Source organism: Bemisia tabaci, chromosome 9, assembly GCF_918797505.1.
Source record: "Bemisia tabaci chromosome 9, PGI_BMITA_v3".
Classification (NCBI taxonomy): domain Eukaryota; kingdom Metazoa; phylum Arthropoda; class Insecta; order Hemiptera; family Aleyrodidae; genus Bemisia; species Bemisia tabaci.
Genome location: NC_092801.1, coordinates 16714476 through 16733743, shown reverse-complemented (window position 1 = coordinate 16733743; position 19268 = coordinate 16714476). Strand labels below are relative to the sequence as shown.

Below are 19268 nucleotides of genomic sequence, written 5' to 3'. Positions count from 1 at the left end.
AAAACCGCGGACACCGCAAGTTTGTTTGAATAATCGCAACAAACACAGTGCGGCCGGCGCGGAGCTGGCACGGCGCGAGTAGCGCCTTACAAGACCGCAGGATACTTCGTGCATTGCGCTTACAGCACGATACGCGCAACGCACCGTGTCGCACAGTATAGCGCCTTACAAGTCTGCAGGATACTTCATGCATTGCACGTATACTACGTTGCGCTACTACAAGTATCAGAATGCTGAAATTCGTATCTTGTCTAGTGGTCCATCGGCTTAATCCACTGAGTGTCGGCCCGCGGCGGAAACAACAAGGTGTTAATTGTTATGATTTTTTTTCTCAGCATCAATCTCGCTGCTCGCTCGCACCTCTTCAGATCGCGTTGTTACACAACTACGCGCGCGCCGTTCGTCGGTATGCGCCCGGACTGTGCGGAAAACGCGGTTCCTCTCTTGAAAGAACGTAAATACATCCCAATGTTGCCAAATCTCCCCTCGCAAATTCCATTTTCAACAGGAGAGTTTTGGGAATTTTCAACTGAAATTTTCACTGATTTTTCTGCCGATCTCATGCAAAAATCCGAAAAAATTTGGGCCAAAAGCGACAGGTATATTCTTGCAAAGTAATTGAATTGTTTGGGTCAATTTTGCAACCTTGGAATGAAGTCACCTTCCTTCGTCCGGGAAACAACGAAAAGAAAGCAAAACGTAAACACATCCCAATGTTGCCAAATTTTCTCTCGCAAAATCCATTTTCACCAGGAGAATTTTGGGAATTTCCAACTGAAATTTTTACTAATTTTTCTGCCGATCTCATGCAAAAATCAGAAAAAATGTGGACAAAAATTGTACACGTGTATTCTTGCAAAGTAATTGAATTGTTTGAGTCAATTTTGCAACCTTGAAATAAAGTTACGTTCCTTCATCCGGGAAACGACGAAAAGAAAGCAGAAACAATTTATCAGTGACGCAACGCACAATTTTCTGGGCCTCACGAATTTCTTTTCGACCGACCGCGTCACCAGATGCAATTCAAGAGGCTCGAACGTTTAATCTGTTTGAAGCTTTGGCTCTGAACTTTGTCCCTCGGTCATATCCGCACGTGAAAAACTCGGTGACCTTAAAAAAAAGAGTTCAATTTTCGCGAAAAGAATGTTCATTTGTTGAGTCTCGTAGATTCAGTTTGTTTCCCAGCCTAATAGGAAAATCTTGAAATGATTATATAGCAATCCGTATTTTCCCAGAGACAAGAGACATGATTGATTCTTCTGAGTATTGCGTGAGGGCTATCTTCGTTTTTTGGTAAAAAAAGTCAAAGTCAGTACTTACTTCGTTCGGTGGTCCGTTGGGAGCGTCTCTCCGGAGACAGGCGAACACGGAGGCACTCTCCGGCTCCGGAGCTGAGGAAAAACGTCGTATGAACCCCCAGGCGTTGCCAAACTTCCTCTAATAAAACACGAGTTAAATATAAAGGTTGCCAATATATTTCTTCCAATTTTTCGAACGATTTTGTGCGCAAGTTAATCTAAAATATTCATCAATTTCGAAAAAAAAATATTCATAACTTTCCTCCTAAATAATTTTTTTCCGAGAGGAAATTTGGCAACATTCGAATGCTCATACGGCGCTTTTCCTTAGGGCAGGAAGGGGCCGGGGCCCAGGAGGTCTATTTCGGTTCGTGACGGTGACGCGTGCGGGGACATGGGACGCAGGCCGGCGCACAATGGAACACGTCAATTAGAGAAGTCAGACAATTTGGAAACTATGGACGCTTATGTCCTCTGAACTATGAGACTGAGAAGTTTGAAAGTGGTTCCATTGATTTTTTGTGGAATTTCCGTTCAGGAACACCGCTTGAAATCGAACAGGGTGTCTACTAGTCCGGAAATAGTACCGATTTCTTAAGGGGGGTCCGGATGTAGGTACTGGAAAAGTGCGGAAATTCCGCAACAGGTCCGGAATTTTTTTTATTTTTCGAATTTGGCCAAATGGAGGCACTGAAAAAGTACTGAATTTTCCTATTGAGGAGGCACTGAATTTTTTGGGAATGCACTAAATAATAACTGTACATAAAAGTAGGCACTGATTTTTGGCTCGATTTTTAAAGGGGGTCCGGAAATACTGGAAAAGTGCGAAAATTCCGCAAAGGTCCGGAATTTTTTTCATGTTTTGTCATTTTTGTCTCAATTCAAGCGAGGAATTCAAATTTTTGAAACTTTTCGATTTTCGCCAAATGAAGGTACTGAAAAAGTACTGAATTTTTCTATTGAGGAGGCACTGGATTTTTTGGGAATGCACTGAAAAAGAACTGTAGAAGTAGGTACTGATTTTTGGCCCGCCTGTTTTAGCAGACACCCTGTTGAAATTGTACACTGGAAAAAAAACACATTAGATTTGGAGTCCAGACTCTTAAAAACATCGACAAGAAAAAATACTCTTGATTCAATCAGATTTAAGCTTAAAACAAGAACCTAGCCTCTTAATTTGAGCGGATTTCCTTTTGATTTTAGCTTAAATCTGATTTTTTATTTATTTATATATATATATATATATATTATATATATATATATATATATATATATATATATATATATATATATATATTCTTGTCAATGTTTTCATGAGACTGGACTCCAGATTCAATGTGTTTTTTTTTCCAGTGTAACGAAATAAACATCAAAATTTGCAGTTATTTTGGTCAGACATTTCCTGTCCGATATTTTCTAACAGGGCGTTCCATTGTGCGGCGGGGGCGAGGCTGTGCGCTATGCGAAGCGTGTAATGAGAATGGACACGCGGCTGATCCGCGTGACGTCATTCTCTGTGATCCGAGCAATCACGCGTGGGGGCCGGGGGGGGGGGGGTGTCAGGTTGAGTTCAGGTGATCGGAAGGAATCTAAATTTATAATGGATAATTCGCAAACTTTAAAATCAACTTCTGAACAAGATACACGTGTTTTCCATTAACATTAGTTTAATGTTAAAAATAAAAATGACGTCATGAAAAAAAGGATCAGTTTCAATTTGATCTGTATTCAGGGTGTCTTTAAGTCCGGAATTTCCGGAAAGTTCGAAAATAGTACTGATTTTTCAAGGGCGGTCCGGAAGCACTGAAAAAGTGCGGAAATTCCGTTAGAAGGTCTTGAATTATTCATTTTTGTCGCAATTTGAGAGAGAAATTAAAGTTTTTCGAATTTCGTCAAATGGAGGTACTGGAAAAGCACTGAATTTTTCTGTCGAGGAGGTACTGAATTTCTTGGGAATGTTCTGAGAAGCACTATAAAAGTACTGATTTTCGCCCAGCCTGTTTGAGTAGACACCCCGATCTTTGGAGAGGAGTTCCGGCTTCCTTTCCGTGTCGTAGCCGCTTCATAGAGTCCATATTTGGCCTAGTCCCCATAAAGAAGGAACAATTTTTCAACTCAATTGGCTCTTCATTATGACTTCCATCGGGCAACAGCTTTCATCGGGAAATTACGCAAGGAGGTCCAAAATTTGTTTCATATATTTTGTCCATTTGTTTGTCATCTTTGTCGCAATTCGAGCAAGAAATTCAAATTTTTGAAATTTTTCGAATTTCGTCAAATAGAGGTACAGAAAAAGTCCTGAATTTTTCTGTCGAAGAGGTACTGAATTTCTTGGGAATATTCCGAAAAAACACTGTAAAAGTACTGATTTTTTCCCAGCATGTTCGAGTAGACACCCCGATCTTTGGAGAGGAGTTCCGGCTTCCTTTCCGTGTCGTAGCCGCTTCATAGAGTCCATATTTGGCCTAGTCCCCATAAAGAAGGAACAATTTTTCAACTCAATTGGCTCTTCATTATGACTTCCATCGGGCAACAGCTTTCATCGGGAAATTACGCAAGGAGGTCCAAAATTTGTTTCATATATTTTGTCCATTTGTTTGTCATTTTTGTCGCAATTCGAGCAAGAAATTCAAATTTTTGAAATTTTTCGAATTTCGTCAAATAGAGGTACAGAAAAAGTCCTGAATTTTTCTGTCGAAGAGGTACTGAATTTCTTGGGAATATTCCGAAAAAACACTGTAAAAGTACTGATTTTTTCCCAGCATGTTCGAGTAGACACCCCGATCTTTGGAGAGGAGTTCCGGCTTCCTTTCCGTGTCGTAGCCGCTTCATAGAGTCCATATTTGGCCTAGTCCCCATAAAGAAGGAACAATTTTTCAACTCAATTGGCTCTTCATTATGACTTCCATCGGGCAACAGCTTTCATCGGGAAATTACGCAAGGAGGTCCAAAATTTGTTTCATATATTTTGTCCATTTGTTTGTCATTTTTGTCGCAATTCGAGCAAGAAATTCAAATTTTTGAAATTTTTCGAATTTCGTCAAATGGAGGTACAGACAAAGTCCTGAATTTTTCTGTCGAGGAGATACTGAATTTCTTGGGAATATTCTGAAAAAGCACTGTAAAAGTACTGATTTTTTCCCAGCCTGTTCAAGTAGACACCCCGATCCTCGGCGAGGAGTTCCGGCTTCTTTTCCGTGTCGTAGCCGCTTCATAGAGTCCATATTTGGCCTAGTTCCCATAAAGAAGGAACAATTTTTCAACTCAATCGGCTCTTCATTATGACGTCCACCGGGCAACAGCCGGACTGGCGCGGGGGTCGGGTCCGTAAATTGATAATTCTCACCGCTTGGCCGGAGCCGCCAGACGCCTTGGCAACGCTCGCGCGGGTCGTAACTTGCGAAGTTTAGCCTCCGATTTCCGCTCGGGGCGGCTCCATCGAGCTTTGAGAGATCCCGATCCGCCCCGCCGCACAATGGACCGATTTTCGAAAGTTTGAAACAGCACCTCTCTTAGGCCCGCTTTGACAAAAGAACGACCAAAAAAAAAATGAAAAGATTTCCATACCCGACTCTCATTTGGATTGCATTTTGCAAAAAGAAACCACTAGCATCGCAATGATGCTAAGATTGTGCAACTTCATCCTTTGCAACAAAATTGCGGAAATCGTGAACAACAATGAAATATAGATGGTAAGTATTGTCTTCAATTTACAGTTTTTAGCGAGTAAAATAGAAACTATTAAGGATAATCGGGTTTTTCCTCCAAGACAAAAGAAGTTGTACAATCTTAGCAACATTGCAATGCTAGTGGTTCCTTTTTGCAAAATGAAATCCATTTGTTAGGGTGTCTAGCAGCAGGAAAACCGGAAAAAGTGGAAAATATCAGGAATTTTGGCCGATCAGGAAAAAATCAGGAAATATCAAAAAATCGACGTTTTATTAGGAATTTTTCTCACTTTGTCAGAAAATTTAGTTTTACGCATGCACTTATGCAATACATATAGTTTTGAGGAGAAAAATCAGGAAATTATCAGGAATTTTTTATAAAATATCAGGATTTTTCAAAATTATAAAATACTAGACACCCTGTTCGTTCAATCTCCCTCTGGCCGAGAGCGATTGGACCAATAAGAATCAAATAAGAAAACCGCCATTTATTTCAAAATTCAGGCCTAGACTGAAACAAAACGGAACGAACGGAACTGAGCGTTTTGTTACTTTTAGATAGTCTGTAGTAAAGGAGCATACCTTCGATTCACTTACCTTACTATCAGACCAAGGTCCACAATTTCCCCGCTCGGTTCAATTATCTGGAAAATTCGAAATTCCCGCCAATGAAAAATGGCGGGAATTTCAAATTATGCCCCCTTTCTAAGCTACCAGGCATACTCTATTATCAAAAAATATGTGGGTCATATTTTCAAGATCTGATTACAGCAGGCTCACCTAGGGGCTATTACCTACACTCAAAAAACAAGTATGGGAAGAGTGACTTACCGGCCGAGTTATGAATCATGGAGCCATACAATATAGTTCTTGGAGCCATGCTTCTAAGTTCACGACCAATGAAGTGTGGCTCAGAAAGCCATACTGTGGACGGTAAGTCACTTTGGTTAGAAATTATGGATCTCGGAGCCATTTTTGATGGGTCTCAGAGTCGGACCTTTTTTTGAGTGTATTGATAGCCGCAAAAGTCATGGAAATCGGCCCAGTAGAACGCTGGAATGAAGCGTTACCAGATACGCAAATTTACGAGGTCTCGGAGCTTTTATATATGATGATTTTCAGCCTTGTTTCCCGTTTTCCCTAATGTTTTTTTCTTTTTCATGTTACGAGTGTCTCGGGCTGTTTCTTAAAAATTGATATCTATGTTTTCGATATTGTGACCTTTAATTTTTTTTTATTTTTCCATTTAGGTAGTGTATTTTTACAGACTTTTAAACTCAGTTTATTAACCTTTTCGTTTTGACATTGTCTACGGGAGATAGATAATGACATAACCTGAGCGGAAAGTAAAAGTATTGATGTAGTATCAGTAATTTATTATTTTTTGTTTTAGGTAAGTGGATGAACAAGATTCATTTTCTCGCGCCTCCTTTCATGCAGGGTAAAGTACACCACTAATTCTTCTTTATTTGCAACCCTTTTCTATTTCTTTACTCGCATTTGTTTTGACCTTTTCAGCTCCATTTGGTAAAAATCGAATGCTATACTGAGCGCCATGATCCACTGACGCTTGAAATGAACGCGAAAAAACTAAAACCATCAGAATCGTCCAGAAAGAATGGAGATGTTGCATGTGTAAGGGATTTGCGATTTGACTGCCGGTTCTTACGTAAAAGTTCGCGAGAAACACGATGATGCCACTGGTTTTCTCTGAAATCAACTCCCAAGCTCAAAAAAAGCTCTCAAAGTGAGGCCAAAATGGAGGGGATATCCCGCCCTACCCTGAGAGTCCACCTCTACATCAAAACAAACTCTCCATGCAAAGATAGGGAGCAAATACATTGACAGGGCTGCCACTTCATTTGGGGGCTCCAAAACTGAAAACACGGCAACCCTGCTAATGTATTTGCTCCCTATCTTTGCATGGAGAGTTTGTTTTGATGTAGAGGTGGACTCTCAGGGTAGGGCGGGATATCCCATCCATTTTGGCCTCAACTTGAGAGCTTTTTTCGAGCTTGGGAGATGATTTCAGAGAAAACCAGTGGCATCATCGTGTTTCTCGCGAACTTTTACGTAAGAAACAGCAGTCAAATCGCAAATCCCTCACACATGCAACATCTCCATTGTTGAATCACTGAACGTAAAGCGTAAGCTCGCCAAGAGGCCAGTGGAGGGGCTCTAGTCTCAGGTGGTATTCCTGCAAGCATCAAATTTTGCAGTTTAAGTTCAAAGTCTCAAGTTCAACCTCCCTATGATCCCACTGAAAAAAAGATTCTCGGCGTTTTTACCAAGGTCCGTTGGTACCTTTACCATCTCACTTTTTTTACCAATTATCGGTAATTTTACCAAGACAGACTGGTAAGCTTACTAAAAACCGGTATTTTTACTGTTTTTTTCAGGTAAGAATACCACTTTTATTGGTAATCAATTCCCGGTAACTTTGCTATTTTATCTCGGTAATTCTACCACAGTCGATAAAAAATATTGGCGTTTTTACCAAGGTCCAGTAAAATTACCGAGAAAGTTCAATAATTTCACCGAGATTTCTCGGTAAAATTACCAATTCCATAAATGTTAATTTTACCAAGATAAAACTGGGATCAAATAGAACCCTGAATTCTTGGTAATTTTACCCTTTTCTTAGTAAATACAACGAGATTTTTTTTCAGTGCATACGGTACCATTGTGCGGCGTGACGCGACGGTTTCGCGGGCCAAAACAAACGCCTCGAGGCACTCGGGGCGGTAGGCTTGACAGGCAGTAAATAGTAACGGACACAAAGGTGGTTTTGCCGGGCGGTGAGCGTGCGTTATTCTCGACTTTCTTCCACTTTTTATCGAGTCGCCGATGACGATGATGGCTTCAAGAAAGTTATCGAGTGTAGGAGAGACCGTCCGCCGAGCAGCAACGTCTCCACGTATACGCTCACTCCAGAGCCTTGAAAAGCGAATTTTATGCTAAGGTTCGAGATTACCTACATCTCTACAGGGTGGAAAATTCTTGAATTTTCATAGAAACCCTCGAGAAATCTGGGCATTATTCCCGACCCTGAAAAATCAAGGAATTTTGCTGCGGAACCTAGAAATTCTTCCTTTTGGACGAGAAATCTGATTTTTCGAAATTGTAAGAATCGACACTTTCTAGGTATTACCTAAATGGGGGGTACGCTACCTGACTGCTTCGCGATTCGACTTCTTGAAGCGTTTCGCGCTTCAGTCGTTATGAACTCCTATGATTACGTTACTATTGGCTACTCCTGCCTTTAAAGACTCGAATTTTTATTTTATTTTATTTTTTTTTTATTTTTTTTTTCAATTTTAGGAGACCTCGCGCAATTTTTTTTTTTTTTTTTTTTTTTTTTTTTTTTTTTGGTGAAGAACTAACTTACGAGAAGTCATGCCAAATAAACGTCAATAAGCCGCGAAAACGTTAATGAATTTAACGTTAAAAACCCCGGAGCGTCTTGGAAAAGTCCTGTAATTATTTTGAAGTGCAAGGAAACTTGTCACCTTGCAAGATTCCTCCCCGAATTCGTCTCATTCATGCACGAGCTGAGCTCGATTTATCAAATGCCTATTCATTCCGCGATCTAGGAAATTTCGCATCAGCGGAATGTTGAGATCCATGTCTTCGCATAAGCATTATATCGGAATTTTAAATGTTTACGTTCACCGCCAACTCCAATCTGTCAGCAAAGCAGGGTTTTGATGGATCGACGACTCCGAAATTGCGCTTCCTCTTGTTTATAATTTTCATGGGCCGTGGAAGCGATCCGACGAGGTCATGGTGCCGTGCTACGGAAAAACGCCGTATGAACGTTCGAGAGTTGCCAAATTTCCCCGGATAAAACATGAATTTTTGAGGAAAGTTATGCATATTTTTCTTCGAAATGGAGATGTTGCATGTGTGAGGGATTTGCGATTTGACCATTGATTCTTATGTAAAAGTTCGCGAGAAACATGATGGTGCCACTGGTTTTCTCTCAAATCAACTCCCATGCTCAAAAAAATCTCTCAAGTTAAGGCCAAAATGGAGGGGATATCCCACGCTCTCCTAAGAGTCCACCTCTACATCAAAACAAACTCTCCATGCAAAGATAGCGAGCAAATACATTAACAGGGCTGCATCTTTTTTTGGAGACTCTAAAACTGTAAAACACGGCATCACTGCTAATGTATTTGCTCCCTATCTTTGCATGGAGAGTTTATCTTGATGTAGAGGTAGACTCTGAGGATAGAGTGGGATATCCTCCATTTTGGCCGCAAGTTGAGAGCTTTTTTGAGCTTGGAAGATAATTTCAGAGAAAACCATTGGCACCACCGTGTTTTTCGCGAACGTTTACATAAGAATCAACAGTCAAATCGCAAATCCCTCACACATGCAACATCTCCATTTCCAGATATTTTATATCAAATTGCGAACGAAATGGTCTGAAAAATTTGAAGAAAAATATTTACAAGTTTTCCAGTAAATTCATTTTATATCGAAGGAAATATGATAACGCCTGAAGGTTCATACGACGTTCCTCCTAAGCACTGCAGCATGGCGAACAAAAAGCGTACAAGCGCAATTAGCAGAGCGATAAAACAGCCACTCCTCTTACCCGAAGCATGACTAAAGATGATCTATTTTAAGCTATATGCAGTATGCACATAGAAACATTGAATTTCCGTTCCATAAGGGCTGTCCATGAAATAGTTGCGTGATGCTTAGGAGCATCACGCAAAAAGAGAGTTGTGGAGAGTGTCATGCCTTTTTTTATACGTACAGGCCTGTTGTAAACTTCAGCTGGAGCAAAAAGAGGAGTCATTTCCCTAGTGAGAAAGTGGCTCAAAAATCTCGATGGTCGTATTGGGAAAATTTGAAATGTACTCGTAACTTCACAATCTGCGTAAGAAATATGCATATTTTAAGCCTCTCGTCTCAAAAACGATACTACGGTACAAGCACTAGGTTGCTACACATTATAATTAATATGGTCGACGCTTCCGCGCGCAAGTAGTGAGGAAGCACCACGGTTTTAATCAACAAGAGGATAATATCCTTATTTCAACCGGACTTTTGCTCGGATCCAAAGAAAATCCGCATAAACTAAGGGGCTTGGCTCTCGATTCAAGAAAAAGTCCGATTGAATCAAGCGTATTTTTCCGTGTCGGATTTTTTAAGAGTATGGACTCCGGACCCAATAGGCTTTTTTCCAGGGTCCAATTGAAGCTTGCAGAGTGGGAGTAACAAACAATTTGACGGTGTTGAAGTTTTAACATCTAATTTTGACGTCAAAGATTAGAATTGAAGTTCGGGGATGACTTAAGGATTTTATCTACGTATAATTCTTCCAGTCCGACAAGTTTCAGTGATTCCACCCATAGTCTCCTAGCGTCCGCATCGCTGCGGGCCTGGGATGTCGTTTCTTTTCGCTTGCAGTCTCTGTGGAAAGAAAAAAAGGGTAAAGTTCAAAATTTAACTGTGAGATAGCTTTCTTCAGGCTTCAAAGTTTGCAGTTTTAACAAAGGACTTTTAAACTTGATATTTTTTTTCGTCGCACAAGATGGTTTCAGCATTTTTGAGGACACATAACGGTGACTATTTAAAACTCACTTAAGCATAAAAATTTAAATATGTTGCCCGAAGTAGGCTTTCGTACCGTCAGCACCGTAAGAGCATTATGAAGCCTAAAAACTCGTTGACCAATCAAAAAGCGGTACAGTTTTCCTGTAGTAAAAAGATACAAATGACCATATTCTGTCTATAAAGGTACTCTAGTATAAACTCCGGATTCCTCCGCTGGGTTTCTTGACCGTACTTACTCGTAATAAAATCCCGACTCATCAACAAGGGATTCATCCAAAGCACAGTATAATGTGGTTGCAGCACCCTCTTTCGGCGTTTTCATGATAGCTCCAAAGAGGAAGAAAAAGAGCTTTCTTGAAAGACCTGATATGAACGATGTGTCGTATTCTTTCGACATGTCCGTTCCTTTCGTCATCCCAGGATGCGGTGAGTAAGCGGTCACTCCAGTTCCTTTTCAATAAAGAGGGAGGAAAAGTATGAATTAATACGAATGAATCCAGTGGCGAGGCGTCAATAATCTTAAAATCGTCCCCAAGCTTCAATTCCAATCTTTGACGCCAATATTTGTTGTCAAAGCTTCAACGCTGTCAAAAGGTTTGCGCACTCTGAAAGCTTCAATGGAGATGTTGCATGTGTGAGGAATTTGCGATTTGACTGTTGATTCTATTGTAAAAATTCGCGAGAAACACGATGGTGCCTCTGGTTTTCTCTGAAATCAACTCCCAAGCTCAAAAAAACCTCTCAAGTTGAGGCCAAAATGGAGGGGATATCCCACACTATCCTGAGAGTCCACCTCTACATCAAGACAAACCCGCCATGCAAAGATAGGTAGTAAATACATTGACAGGGCTGCCACTTTAATTGGGGACTCTAAAACTGAAAACACGGCAACCCTGCTAATGTATTTGCTCCCTATCTTTGGCATGGAGAGTTCGTCTTGATGTAGAGGTGGACTCTCAGGATAGCGTGGGATATCCCCTCCATTTTGGCCTCAACTTGAGAGCTTTTTTTAAGCTTGGGAGATGATTTCAGAGAAAACCAGTGGCACCATCGTGTTTCTCACGAACTTTTACACAAGAATCAACAATCAAATCGCAAATTCTTAACATATGCAACATCTCCATTGAAAAACGTAAAATAAATCGATTTTAAAAATAAATTAAATTGATGAAACAAATCCATTTGTGCATCGAGAAAGTTTGACAAAATTGGACTTATTTCTGTTAAACGGAACTAAGCGCCAAATTGAGTTCCTTTCGAGGATTTTAGAATCCTGGATAGCGCGTTCTGTCAAACGGAACTAAGCGCCATGGAAAAGCAGTGCGAGTATAGGACGGAACGAGCATCGCATTCCGCAACACCCGCCAATCTAAGCCCCCCCCCCCTCTCCCTTCCTCCCCTTACGGCGCTTAGTTCCGTCTGATAGAAATACGACCAATTAATACTTAGTTTTATTGTAAAATGGCTATAACATTTACTTTTTCGAATTATTTTTGACTCACCCTTCAACCGAGACGCCAGTTCTCGTGTGAATAGAATCAAGGCCAACTTGCTCTGTGCGTAAGCCGCCATTGGACTGAAATCTCCTCCAAGCGTTCGGTCGTGCCAGCGTATACGGCCAACTGAAACAGCGCAGATGTGCGAGCCAAAAATGTACCCAATGGGTCGCTAAACCTTATGTAGAATGTAGTTTATCTAATATTCTGAGAGCACCAGCGCTATGATTTTTGAAATTGATAGACAAAGCTATAGACAAGGAGACACAAGGGATAAGGTGGGATCCTATTGGTGGAGGCGGGTGGTTGCAACGGACAAAGAGGGTAGATAATAGACTAATTAACGGCAACCCACGAGAGACCCTTTAGTCAGTCCATCGTTTTCTCCCTTAATCGATAGGATCGCTCCCGCAATCCTTACGGCCTTGTCTCCACGGGACGTTTTCATGGGATTTGTCCCAAGTTCGAATCGCAGGAATGAAACTTATCTGGGATTTTTCCCTGTTACCGTCTCCACGGGACGAGGCTCATACGGTCCTGCGACGAGTTTGCGCGGGAAGATAAATTAGTTAAAGTCGAATTTTTAACCGGGATTAAAATAATAATTGCACTCAATTGACAATAATACACATTCTTTTAACTAAACTAACATTAAAAATGGAGTAATCAATAAAATATCGCACAATTCGTTTTCACTTCTTCTTTCTCTCTCAGTGGGTCCTAGGGGTACAAGGATCATTTTTGATACTGGGAAAAATATTGATCAACTCAATATTTTTCCCAACTTCGTAAGTGGGATTTTTCCCAGAGACACATCCCGTGAAACAGCCCGTGGAGACAAGGCCTCAGTCTTCTTTGTCTATAGCTTTTTTCGTTCAATTTCAACAAAGAGCCCGCAGGTGAGCAGATTACGTGGTGATTTACTGAGTATTTTCGGAGCCGGAACTCCGAAAAAGCCCGCTTTTAAAAAGTCGAAAAACTCGGAGGAACATCAAATGTGCCAGACGGGCGGAAAATTGGTGAAAATGATGTACTGGTTGAAGCACTATCCTTTCTCATTTTCCATTAAAATTTGTTAAAATAAAACTTATTTCGATGTGGAATTGTTGCTTGTTAACTACTGACAACATGAATAAGATTCGATTATCTGGCTCTAGATATATAGTTTCGACTTTCCTATTGTTTTCATTAATCTACGAGGAGTAGAAAGACATATCGACGGCGTAAGTCCGCAATCACATATCTCGCTTGCGGTGTCCGAAAATCTCCGCCTCTATGTTATTTTTTAACGGAGAGCAAATTGACATCATTCCTTGGAGTTTTTGCAGAATTTTTTTCTCCCAGAGAAGAAAAATCACGGCCGTTTAAAAGAATAGCCATTGAGTAGTTTTCCGTTTAAAAAATGAAGTATGACAGGAAGGCTGCGACGTCGCAAACCGAGTTATGTGATTGCCGACTTAAACCGTCGATATGACAGAAGTCGAAGAAACCCGTGCTCGCTTTTGATTGGCACCGGACGACATCATTCGATTCGAATGAAAATCGGGGCGTTTTAAATTTGCGAAGAAGTTGCGCTTTTTTGAACCCCGTATTTTCGGTTTTCTCCTTACTTTTTCGCGTTCCTAATGTCTGCATCGTGTTTTAGGCGTCATTTAAAGGAAAAATGTATTCGCGAGTCAAAATTCTTTTCCGGTTTAGTGAATCGTTGTTATCCTCTCACCGGTGCCTCTCGTAGTGCCAGGCGTGCAGAATGGGTTCGAAGTTCGAACATCGATCGCCCGATCCGTGGATCTCGGGTTCACACTTCGGCAGGCGCTGTATAGGCAATTTGCACATCGCCCCGGCACGCCGGGCACGTTTGGTGCATCGTTTGAAGTATTCCCTTGATGTTGAAGGCGCTAAATACGGTGAGCGCGGGTGCGCCGCGCCGAGCGTCTTTATTACTCCTGATAATTCGAACTAGCGTTAGCGAATTACAATTACTAGAAGTGCATCCTCCTCACTGGAAATTCTGCGAGTGCTTCGCGTTTTTAAAAGATCACTGTGTTCTACACATCATGTACCTTTGGAAAAATGTATCCGCAATTCAAAATTCTTCCATGGTGTAGTGATCCACTAATATAGAAACCATGGGTATCCTCATTCTCAGTTTTTTTCGTGGTTTCATTTGAAACGTAAAAAAAATTGCAACCATCTGAAAATTCTCCATCAGCCAAAATAGCTTCGGCGTCAGCGAATAGAAGCTACTAGGAGTGCATCCTTTTCGCTGAAAATTCTGCAAGTGCTTTGATTTTGATATTTATGTCTAAACCACCGCTCGAGCGTTGATTTGTTTCTGTGAAATATGCAACTACGTTAATGTTTTGTTGACATAACCTAGTCTGCGCTTATTTTTTCGTCACACTTACCTCAGAAAACTGCAGAAAAATTGTTATCTCTAGCTACTGCGAAGCAAACAATTTCCTTGACCGCAGAAATTTTTCTGCTGAAATTACTCCAACCGCCATGTGTAATAGTGCGTAGGAAAAATGTTATGAACAGTGAAACACACTTAACGTGGGTACACTGAATAAACTCCTGTACTCCATTGTGGTCAAATCAAAAAGTTAAACTAGATACAGCGTGCATTTTTGCACCGATCCTTTAGCTTCCAAAGAGATATCAATTTTTCTCGTATGTGACCAGGTAGCCTCTGTCATTTTAAGGCATTTAATTATTTTCATTATCGAAGGAAAAGAAATCAAAACTCAATGATTTAAATTGCCTGAAATCATGTGCGTCTAAGAAACAGTTTGAGAGATTGTTCGTGTGTATTTTAATTTAGGTTAGGCCTTTTTAATTTCTCTATGGGTACACCTGGTTGCCGACGACGAAGAAAATCGAAATCGAATCGAAACGAAATGAAGCGGGAAATTTGAAAATACGTGATACCGCCTACGCAAAATGTACGTTACAGAGTGAATTTTAAAAATGTTTTTCAAGAAATCTATATTAATTTATCTTTATAATATATATAATACCTATATATTTTGTGTGCAATCTACCCTTTTCATCTTCAATGAGAAAAATCTCGATTTCCCGGAAAATTGGTGAATAGTCCGGGTCTCTACTAACTGGAAAACCCAGAATAATTCAGGAAATATTAGAATTTTGTCGCGTCAGGTATCAGAACCTCGGGAGAGTAATTGTCCACCACACTTCTGTGACGAATTAGTTGTAAAGAGGTATTATATGCAATCAATCAGGGAAAATACAGAGAAAACACAGGGAATTAGAAGTCAAAATAAAGTAGAAATCCTTGACAGGAACTCGAGGTCGATCTCTCGACTCAGTGCTAAAAGTTTCCAAAAATTCCGTAATAGAGCCTCTGCTGTGTTTTCTTAAATCAGACTCGTCTTATTTTACGAGAATGGAGATGTTGCATGTGTGAGGGATTTGCGATCTGACCGTTGATTCTTTTGTAAAAGTTCGCGAGAAACACGATGGTGCCACTGGTTTTCTCCGCAATCAACTCCCAAGCTCAAAAAAAGCTCTCAAGTTGAGGCCAAAATGGAGGGGATATCCCACGCTATATCCTGAGAGTCCACCTCTACATCAAGACAAACTTTCCTCGCAAAGATAGGGAGCAAATTCATTGACAGAATTGCTGTGTTTTCAGTTTTAGAGTCCCCAAATAAAGTGGCAGCCCTGTCAATGTAATGTATTTGCTCCCTATCTTCGCATGGAGAGTTTGTCTTGATGTAGAGGTGGACTCTCAGGATAGCGTGGGATATCCCCGGTCATTTTGGCTTCAACTTGAGAGCTTTTTTTGAGCTTGGGAGGTGATTTCAGAGTAAACCAGTGGCACTATCGTGTTTCTCGCAAACTTTTACAAAAGAATGAACAGTCAAATCGCAAATTCCTCACACATGCAACATCTCCAGTACGGTATTGACAGAATACTTACATTCGTATACTTTCGACGCGACATTTACTATCCTGGCAGGAGTCGAAGCGAGTATCTTCGGAAGAAGTAGACATGTCAAATAAAAATGGCCGAGATAGTTCGTGACGTAGGCATGTTCAAAACCATCTTCCGTCAATCGACGTGTTCCAGGTAAGATGCCTGCCGGTAAAAAAAAGATTGAAAGGATCACTGCCGTGCTAAGGAAGAACGCCGTATGAACATTCGAGAGTTGCCACATTTTCTGTGATGAAATGTTTATTCTTGAGGGAAATTATTATTTTTTCTCCTTTAAATTTTCAGGAACTTTAGATCAAAATACGAACGAAATTCTCCGAAAAAATGGAAGAAAACTATTCGTGAGTTTACCAGGGAATTTTTTATCAACGGAAATTTGGCAACGCCTGAAGGATCATACGGTGTTTTTCTTTAGTACGGCAGATCACATGACAGCAGCGACGATTCTTGTAAGTTGGCAACACTGCTTTCCAGTGGCGTGGCGTGCTTTGCGATGTATCGATTGATCGGCCATTTAAACCTTTGAAAAAGTATCGATAAATAGGGTGTTTGCACCGAACACCTCAATTATCGATTATTTACCACAGCTTCAAATAGGGAAATATCGATAGATCGTAAAGCACGCACGCCGCGCCACTGCTGCTTTCCTTCCATTTAAATCCGTTGAAAATTTGATTTTAGGTAAAAGAAACCGTCTCACCAAGAATCGATCGTTTTACATACATTTAAATGGAGGAAAAACAGTGTTGCTAACTTTCAAGTATCGCCAATAATCACAAGACAGGGTAAACAATTAAGCACCATAATACAGGGTTTCCTAGGGAGTGATGATTCTAGAAATTTGGCAATACTCTTTTTTTCTCCTTTTAAATCTGTTAAAAACATCGCAGGTCCCGAATCAATTTATCGTAAACGCAACACAAGCATACCTCGAGCAAGTTGCATCTAGGCGTTGGCATTAAGAAATCCAGAATGCCTTCAATTTTTTGCACGCAACACGGGCATCATTCGAGTACGAATAGTTGTATCCCGGCGTTGAAATTAAGAAATCCAGAACGCCTTCAATTTTTCGCACGCTACACGGGCATCATTCGAGTGCGAATAGTTGTATCTAGGCGTTGACATTAAGAACGGCATTTAAGAATGGAATCATAGGTTATCTGATCGTGGGCGAGGCAGGCAGCCTCACCGTTAATCGATTGTTCTACACAAATTGATTCGGTGGAAATCCGTTCTGCCGCGTTAATAGAATTGCCACTGGTTCTAGGATTAAATCATCAGACTACAGGAGCCTCCTCTTTGTGTTAAAATATTAATTGTTTCCTCCATAAAGTTTAATCTCACGCTCCCCGCCCCCGGCCACGACAATTTTTCTTAAAATCATCTCTCTCTCTCTCTCAATTTTGACGATTGTATATGGTTCAAAACACATGAAATGGACGTTTCCCATTAATTTTAGCGGGGCATTCATCCATGACCTTAAAAATATAGACATTTTCCAAATCCGGAATCCGAATATAGCTCCGGAATTTCCACCAGTGCACTTGCATACTTCGTGCCTCTATAAAAACAAATTAATACCTAAATAACTTTACCAGCATTTTTGATCAGGATATGGATTTGCTGCTCGGTCCTTTTAATTTCATTGGCGCAGCTCCGAAATTGTAAGGATACAAAATCGATTCCGAAACGACACACTCCGGAATTAATTACACGCCGGAATCCGGATATAGCTCCGGAATTTTTACAAGTGCACGTGCATTTCTCGCGCCTCTCAAAAATCAAATTATTACTAAAATAACTTTACTAGCATTTTTGATCAGGATGTGGATTTGCCGCTCGGTCCTTTCAATATTCTCAGCACAGCCCCGGAATTGTTAGGATACAAAATCGATCCCGGAATGAAATATCCGGCGGAATCCGGATATAGCTCCGGAATTTTTGCTAGTGCACGTGCATACTTTGCGCCTCTCCAAAAACCAATAAATACTTAAATACCTTTACCAGCATTGTTAATGAGGATGTGGATTTGCCGCTCGGTCCTTTTAATATCCTCAGCACAGCTCCGGATTGATTCCAAGGAAGTCAGATCAAGTTTTTTCACGACTAAGTCTCCTGTTTTTCCGGAAGGGTGAGAGACTCTAATTTCTTCCCGGATCTCCTCCGCGGTGAAAATCGATTCCGAAAAGATACACACTCCGGAATGAATTACACGCCGAAATCCGGATATAGCTCCGGAATTTTACTAGTACACGTGCACACCTCGTGCCTCTCAAAAATCAAATTAATACTTAAATAACTTTACCAGCATTTTTGATTAGGTTATGGATTTGCCGCTCGGTCCTTTTTAATTTCATTGCCGCAACTTCGGAATTGTTAGGATACAAAATCGATTCCGGAATAAAATATCCGGTGGAATCCGGATACAGCTCCGGATTTTTTACTAGTGCACGTGCATACTTTGCGCCCCTCAAAAAACAAATAAATATTCGAATAACTTTACCAGCATTGTTAATGAGGATGTGGATTTGCCGCTCGGTCCTTTCAATATCCTCAGCACAGCTCCGGATTGATTCCAAGGAAGTCAGATCAAGTTTTTTCACGACCAACTCTCCAGTTTTTCCGGAAGGGTGAGAGACTCTAATTTCTTCTCGGATCTCAACCGCGGTCCGCTCTGCTTCGGCGATGTCAATACAGGCCATGATAACTCGTCCACCTCGAGTAAGTAAGTGCGGGTTATTGGAACGGAAATCGGCATTATTTTTTTCGCAAAGAGAGGGTAAATCACGGCAGTTTTTAGGAATCGCCGTCGAAAAGTTTGCCATTCAAAAAAAAATTTGACAAGAAGTCTGCTTCATCACGAACCCAGACACATTGTTATGGACTCACACCGTCGACAGGTATATGAAAATAAATTGAAAGTATGTATTTATAGTAAAAGGAACTACGGGCATACTGAGTTTGCGCGCAACATAGTTCCTTTCTGCATAAATACTTCTAATTCAACCAACAGAAATTATGGATCACGCAAATCTTGAGGACGTTGTTACTTTAATTTAATTCATTTTCACACCGGCCCTTTCAGAGTAAAATCGTGAAACTGGAAAAAGGAAGAAATTGAGTTTCCATACAAAAGGGAAAAAAATCTATTAGAATTTTTCTTTGCCAGTTGACGTTTCTCTTCACAAAAAAGAGGGAAATAAGAAATTGAAGCGGTCATGAAGGTTTTGCAGTCTTACCAGCTTTGTAGAGTTCTTTCGCAGTGGCTCTTCCG

At 40.7% G+C, this 19268-nt stretch overlaps 1 protein-coding gene across 1 annotated transcript; it reads right to left on the bottom strand.

Moving 5' to 3' along the window:
* Positions 1–9297: 9297 nt before the first annotated feature.
* Positions 9298–18946, bottom strand: LOC140225451 (retinol dehydrogenase 12-like). The gene is made up of 5 exons (XM_072304415.1): positions 17999–18946; positions 15980–16138; positions 12040–12159; positions 10774–10987; positions 9298–10393 (listed from the first exon to the last, which is right to left on the bottom strand). Exons 3-5 carry the CDS (start codon positions 12107–12109, stop codon positions 10243–10245), a joined length of 435 nt encoding a protein of 144 aa, XP_072160516.1. The 5' UTR covers positions 12110–12159; positions 15980–16138; positions 17999–18946; the 3' UTR covers positions 9298–10242.
* Between the last annotated feature and the right edge of the window lie 322 nt (positions 18947–19268).

Bases quoted from the DNA above. Each gene is read 5' to 3' on its own strand.
- LOC140225451 (XM_072304415.1), bottom strand. From the start codon at position 12,109: ATGGCGGCTTACGCACAGAGCAAGTTGGCCTTGATTCTATTCACACGA. The intron at 10,988-12,039 runs GTGAGTCAAAAA...TTTATTGAAAAG, and splicing joins ACTGGCGTCTCGGTTGAAGG to GAACTGGAGTGACCGCTTAC. The intron at 10,394-10,773 runs GTAAGTACGGTC...TTCTTTCCACAG, and splicing joins GAGTCGGGATTTTATTACGA to AGACTGCAAGCGAAAAGAAA.